Below are 7,056 nucleotides of genomic sequence, written 5' to 3'. Positions count from 1 at the left end.
ACAGGTAAAATAACAACAACAAGCAGCAGCAGGAATAACGGTAAATCACACCGTCGCGGTGTCATCACGGTCGCAATCCATACCGCGATCAAAAACCGCGATGGTGTATCGCGGGAACGATAAAAATACCGTGACGGTAACGCGGGCCAATACGGGATCCGCGTTGCCTGTACTGTATCATTTGAGGAATTGGACAAGCAGAGCGACCTAGATGATCATTTCCATAGTAACACCAGAAACAGTATACCAAGGAAATCTGCAAGTGTACAAGATAACAACAGACCTTGTGCGACAGCTCCAGAAACTCTTCCAGTTTCATCTCCTGGAGTAGTTGAAAACTTGACGCCGTTTCTCCTAAAGAAAGACCTCCTGATGTCACGATTTAGTCCATTTAACGACAGACCTGACTCGTACCAGACGTGGAAAGCCAGCTTTACAAGCATAGTGAAAGAACTGCACTAAACATCTCCGCGTTTGAAGAAATGGATTTGTTGATAAAATGGTTGGGACCAGAGTCAAAGAGATTTGCAAGCAGCATTAGAGGATCCAACATCAACGACCCAGTGAAAGGACTCTATCGTATATGGGAACGTTTAGAAGAGCGCTATGGAAGACCCGAAATGATTGAATCCGCCCTAAAGAACAAACTCAACAAATTTCCCAAGATAACTATGAAGGACCCAAAGATGCTGTATGATTTGCTTGATATATTGACCGAAATAGAATCAGCGAAGGAGAATGATCAATATGCTACACTCCTCTCATACTATGACTCATCTTCTGGCGTCATTCCTATTATCAGCAAGCTTCCCCCAAATCTTCAAGAAAAATGGGTATCTCAAGCATCAAAGTACAAGAAATATTACGAAGTTCCATTCCCCCCATTTAAATTCCTTGTGAGTTTTATCCGGGATCTCAGCATTGTAAAAAATGACCCAGCTTTTCATACCGATATTTCATCTACACTAACTACATCGGAGAAAAGAACTTACGAACCAAAGCGATCGTTTCCTGTCAACAGTCGAAAAACTGATCTTGAAGCTGATGACGGAAACATACAAGAAACACAGGAACGAACATCAAGATGTCCAATACACAAAGCAAGTCATTCCTTAAATCAGTGCAGAACCTTTCGAGCTAAACCTATACAGGAGAGAAAGGATTTATTGCGGGAATTTCAATTTTGTTATAAATGCTGTGACTCTAAACATCTGTCAAGAAACTGTACAGCTACCATAAAGTGTGACGTGTGTGGAAGTTCTCGTCATGCCACAGCGTTGCATATCGACCAAAAGAAGTTTGAACCCAAAGCATCTTGTGGATGGGAGAAGACAGAATCAGGATCTGGACGTGTTGACGGCGGGGAGAGGTCTGCAAGGAGAACTGACGTTTCAAATAAATGTACTGAACTCTGTGGCAATAACTTTAATGGTCGATCATGTGCAAAAGTTCTACCTGTCAATGTTTATCCTTACGGCAAAAGGGAATGCGCTATCAAGGTGTACGCAATCATCGACGAACAGAGCAACTGTACCCTTGCTAGATCCGAATTATTTGACTTCTTCAACATCCAAAGTGAATCAGAAGCATACACCCTGTTTTCTTGCAGTGGTCAATCTACATGCAGTGGAAGAAAAGTCAATGGATTAGTTGTTGAATCTATAGATGGAAGTTGTCGTTTCAATCTTCCTTCAGTTATCGAGTGTGACGAAATTCCTGCTAATCGACAAGAGATAGCAACCCCAGAGGTAGCAGACACTTACCCTCATCTACAAGACATAGCAATTCATATGATGCCACTTGATGAAGACGTCAACATTCTTCTCTTGATCGGACGTGACCTTGGAGATGTACATCATGTTCTCGAGCAAAGAGTTGGACCTCCAAATACACCACATGCACAGAAACTTCATTTTGGATGGGTGATTGTTGGAGAGGTTTGTCTCGGAAGAACTCACAGACCAGATGTTGTTGTTGCAAACAAAGTCTCAGTTATGTCTGATGGAAGGAATACTTTGGCTACCCCATGTCCAAACAATATCATTGTCAAGGAGACCCTACCTAAACAAATACAGTGTGATGCACTCCTTAAACATCGAAAAGGAAACGAACCAATTGGACAGAACATTTTCCAGACATCTCCTGACGATGACAAGCCAGGACTGTCTGTGGAAGATAAAAAATTCCTAGCCATCATGGACAAGGAGTTCTATCGTGATGAAAGTGGCCAGTGGGTTGCCCCATTACCATTCCGAGAACCGAGATACAGACTTCCAGATAATAGACAGCAAGCATTGAAAAGAGCAACGATACTAGATAATAGCCTGAGGAAGAATCCAATTAAATGTGAACACGCACTCACCTTTTTGTATATTTGATGCAAAACATGCAGAGCTAGCACCACCATTAACGGAAGATGAAGAGTGTTGGTTCTTACCTATTTTCAGTGTATACCACCCGAAGAAACCTGATCAAGTTAGGATGGTGTTTGACTCATCAGCCCAGTGTAATAGTGTGTCACTGAACAATGTTCTTCTGACAGGCCCGGATTTAACAAACAGTCTTCTTGGTGTTCTACTGCGGTTCAGACTTGATAACATCGGTGCCATGGCTGACATACAACAGATGTTTCACTGTTTTAAAGTCCGAGAAGACCACAGAAACTATCTACGTTTCTTCTGGTACTTAGACAACAATCCACAGAAGCAATTGGTGGAATACAGAATGTGCATTCATGTTTTCGGCAACAGTCCATCACCCGCAGTTGCAACATATGGACTTAGAAGGACTGCACATGTTGCCGAAGATAAATACGGAAGTGACGTTCGAAGTTTCGTTGAACGCAACTTCTATGTTGATGATGGTTTGCTCTCGATGTCATCCCCAGAAGAAATCGTCAGTTTGATGGAAAGAACAAAGCAAGCGCTACTGGAAGAAGGAGGGCTTAGGCTTCACAAATTTGTGTCTAACAGCAGTGATGTTATGAGCCACTTTCCCACTGAAGACTTAGCCAAAGACTTGATGTCTTTAGATCTCATTAAAGAGAATCTTCCTATACAGCGAAGTTTAGGGTTAAGCTGGAATCTCCGAACAGATTCATTCACCTTCAGACTTTCCTTAGATGAGAAACCATATACACGCCGCGGAGTACTTTCCTGTTTAAACAGTTTCTACGACCCTATAGGATTTGTTGCCCCAGTTCTCGTTAGAGGTAAACTGCTGTTAAGAAAGTTCATTGAGGAATCTACTGACTGGGATCAACATTTACCTGAACAGTATCAAGTGGAATGGGACCAGTGGAAACAGCAGCTACCATTTCTAGAAAACCTGGAAATCCCTCGTCCTTATCTCCCTTTATCTCCTGAAAAGCTTTTCAAGAGAGAAGTCCACGTGTTTACAGATGCGTCTGAAGAGGCAGTTGCAGCAGTTGCTTTCCTCAGAGCGGAGGACCAAGATGGCAATCTACATTGCGGCTTCATTATGGGAAAAGGAAAAGTTGCACCTAAGAAAGCAGTCACCATCCCTCGTTTAGAGTTATGCGCTGCAGTGCTTGGAATTGAGATATCCAAGATCATCAAAGAACAGCTGGATATTGATCCCAAAGAAATGCATTTCCATACTGACAGCAAAGTTGTTCTTGGTTATATCTACAACAGAACCAGGAGATTCTATACCTATGTTAGCAACCGAGTTGAAAAGATACATAAAGTTTCTTCACCGGAACAATGGAGCTATGTTCCTTCAGAACGCAACCCCGCAGATCAAGCGACCAGACCAGTCTCAGTTGAAAGCATGAAAAACAGTCTGTGGCTTTGTGGTCCAAAACAATGGTTCCATCAATACCAAAACACAGTGAAGACAGCCGACGAAACAGTTCCACTAGAGCACGAACTCGTAGACTCAGAGAGTGACAAAAAGATTCGACCAATACTTACAGTGAAGAAGCTACACATTGGAGAATCATCTCTTGGAACTGGGAAATTCACTAAATATTCAACAAAGAATGGTTTGGTAGCAGGAATCGCACGCCTGAAACACATAGCTAGGGCTTGGAGTGGAACATCACAGTGCAGAGGTTGGCATTCCTGCAATAAGGCAAAGGATGTCAAACTGTATCTTGAGACAGAGAAACACATCATTAGAGAGGTCCAAAATGAAGCATTCCTAGAAGAAATTAGATGCATTAGAGAAAACAAAGATCTCAACAGAGGAAGCTCGCTCTTGAAATTACACCCCTTCTTAGATAGCGATGGTATCGTACGTGTTGGAGGCCGATTGTCCAAGTCAGATTTGAGCAACCATGAAAGGAACCCCATCATTATTCCTGGGAAACATCATATTGCTACACTGTTGGTGCGCCATTACCATCAGCTCACGAAGCATCAAGGACGCCACTTCACTGAAGGCTCGATTAGATCAGCCGGTTATTGGATAACCGGAGCCAAGCGAATCGTATCTTCAGTAATATACAATTGTGTGACATGCAGAAAGATGAGAAGAAAACCTGAGCATCAAATAATGGCGGACTTACCTCAAGATCGGTTATCTCCAGGACCTCCATTCTCAAGCGTGGGAGTGGATACCTTTGGACCCTGGGAAGTTGCTGCACGTCGCACCAGAGGAGGACTGGCTCACGCAAAACGTTGGGCAGTGATGTTTTCTTGTCTTTCCTCAAGAGCTGTCCATATAGAAGTGGTCGAAGAGATGAGTTCCTCGTCTTTCATTAACGCTCTGAGAAGATTCGTCGCTATACTAGGCAGAGTACAGGAATTTAGATCGGATCGTGGCACAAACTTTGTGGGTTCAACCGAAAGTCTAGGAATTCATACCATTAATGTAGAAGATGGACCCGTTGGACAGTTTCTGTTGGATAACAGAGCTGTATGGATATTTAATCCTCCACACTCATCCCACATGGGCGGTGCATGGGAGAGGATGATAGGCCTTACAAGACGAATTCTAGACTCTTTATTGATTACTGGTACAGCAAAGAAGTTGACACACGAGACCCTCGTAACGTTCTTAGCTGAAGCTTGTGCCATTATTAACTCAAGACCATTAGTACCAGTTCCAACCGATCCAGAATACCCATTCATTCTCACTCCATATACCCTTCTGACCCAGAAAACAGACAAAGGAGGAGAACCGCCTGGACCATTTGATGAGAAAGATGCCTTCAAAGCTCAGTGGAAAAGAGTTCAACTACTTGCAGACCTCTTCTGGAAACGATGGCGTAGGGAATATTTAGTCACCCTTCAAAGTCGACAAAAGTGGACACAGCACCAAAGAAACCTATCCGTCGGTGATGTCGTTTTATTGAAGGACAGTTCAGCCCATCGCTGTGACTGGAAGATGGCAGTAGTGGATCAAGTGTTTCCAAGCGCATCGGACAAGAGAGTCCGTAAAGTACAACTTCGTGTGAACAAGAATGGCATTAACACATTCTATACGCGCCCGGTTACAGAGACTGTACTCTTGATGGCAATTTGAATATTTGTAACAGTGCTTCATGTTATTCAGAACTGTTTGGTATTTCGTTTGTTTGGAATATTTTGGTTATTTTGTAAATATGTTGGATAGTGATATCTAAAGATATCAGACGGGGAGTGTATTGTTTACAAGATTTTGTATGATTGTGTATTTTGCTGAAGTTTAATTATTATCTAAAAACATTTAGAGTTATCTTCCATTATTATATTGATATGTATTTTCTGCAGTTATCTTTCTTTTTTGAACCTAGAGTTATCCTTTCATTATATGATTTAGAGTTACTTTTCCTAATTGTTGACTTCCTGTTTTATAGTTTGTGTGACCCACACAAGGACACTTAGTTCACCCAACATGTTTTTTGTATTCCTGTGCTGCCACACACTGTAAGTAGTTTTCTGTTGATTTATATTACATACGCGGCTATTCATTTATATGTTTACTGTTTCGTATTTTTATATAAATGCAGTTTATAAGTAAATTTCTCATTATCTCTAAAAAGTATGGAACGCCATTATTGTCATTGTCAATCTAAGTAAAGTTACAATTTTCTATGGAAACCCATTTGTGTTAAAATTCATTGTTTTGGACCTTATCTTCAATACTGTTATTTTTTTCATTTCTATTCTTTCATTACAAACTATTATTATATGCATTTTGTCTTTACATGTACATTGTTTTTGAGAACGTATGAGTAATTCATACTTTGTTTTTGTTTCAGTTTTTTACCGAATACACAATAAATACGAAGCACTGGATTGTTGTGTTGGTTAACTATCTGTAGGCAAAGGCAGAATACAGTATATTTGTATTTGCTGTTAATATTGCTGCAAAAAAATGCGTATTTGGAATTGACGATTGCCGATCTGCCCCGGCTTTTATTTTGCCACGGCCCGGGTTTGCATACCCATTTTACCAAGACTCGTATTCCATACTTCTTAAACGAGGTTCTTTGTTTAAAGCAGCCATGACACTATACGAAAAAGGGTCGATCTGACTATGATGAAATTGCTTGTTGTGCAACAGTTCGCGAATGAAGGGAAATTTTGAAACATGCAAAATATATCTGTGCCGATTTTGTGAAGTAAATTGAGGCTAAATATTTCAATGCGTTGACAGTTTTCACACATGACGTTGGTGTTAGCTTGTTCTGATTTTCGTTTCGTTTTTCATTATTTATGCTTTGTAACCTGGGAACTATCGTCTGTATTTCGTGATTTTTACGTATCAAATCAAACAGGGACTTCGGTAAATCAAACAGTTAACTGTTTACCTGCGCAAATTAAGCAAAATCTGATATATCAAAAACGTACTGAAATACAATTCATTCTATCGGTAATTCGGCATTATCTTTTGCGTAATGGTAGATTAATGCAATAGGTTTTGTTGAGATGCTCGGCATTTTCTCGAGTTTATTCAGTTTAAATAGAGTTTGATATCGCTCTCGGAAATACGTAGGTACATACATGTATATATATGATTCATTTCGAAAAAATAAATTGTGTTCTTTATTTGTTATAGTGCATGTTTCTTGTGTTTAATTGTTTACAATTTCTATTTACTAACCAT

At 40.6% G+C, this 7,056-nt stretch overlaps 2 protein-coding genes across 2 annotated transcripts; both read left to right on the top strand.

Annotated features, from left to right (window-relative positions):
* The first annotated feature begins 482 nt into the window (after positions 1-482).
* Positions 483-2,378, top strand: LOC128185323 (uncharacterized). The gene has a single exon (XM_052854950.1). It carries the CDS (start codon positions 483-485, stop codon positions 2,376-2,378), a length of 1,896 nt encoding a protein of 631 aa, XP_052710910.1.
* A 103-nt stretch (positions 2,379-2,481) lies between these two features.
* Positions 2,482-5,490, top strand: LOC128185322 (uncharacterized). Its single transcript, XM_052854949.1, has one exon. It carries the CDS (start codon positions 2,482-2,484, stop codon positions 5,488-5,490), a length of 3,009 nt encoding a protein of 1,002 aa, XP_052710909.1.
* Positions 5,491-7,056: the final 1,566 nt, after the last annotated feature.

This window comes from Crassostrea angulata, chromosome 5, assembly GCF_025612915.1.
Source record: "Crassostrea angulata isolate pt1a10 chromosome 5, ASM2561291v2, whole genome shotgun sequence".
NCBI classification, from domain to species: domain Eukaryota; kingdom Metazoa; phylum Mollusca; class Bivalvia; order Ostreida; family Ostreidae; genus Magallana; species Magallana angulata.
Note: the sequence above shows the minus strand (reverse complement) of the source record. Positions and strands in the feature narration are given on the sequence as shown.

Coding starts and splice junctions, on each gene's coding strand:
- LOC128185323 (XM_052854950.1), top strand. CDS start 483: ATGGATTTGTTGATAAAATGGTTGGGACCAGAGTCAAAGAGATTTGCA.
- LOC128185322 (XM_052854949.1), top strand. CDS start 2,482: ATGGTGTTTGACTCATCAGCCCAGTGTAATAGTGTGTCACTGAACAAT.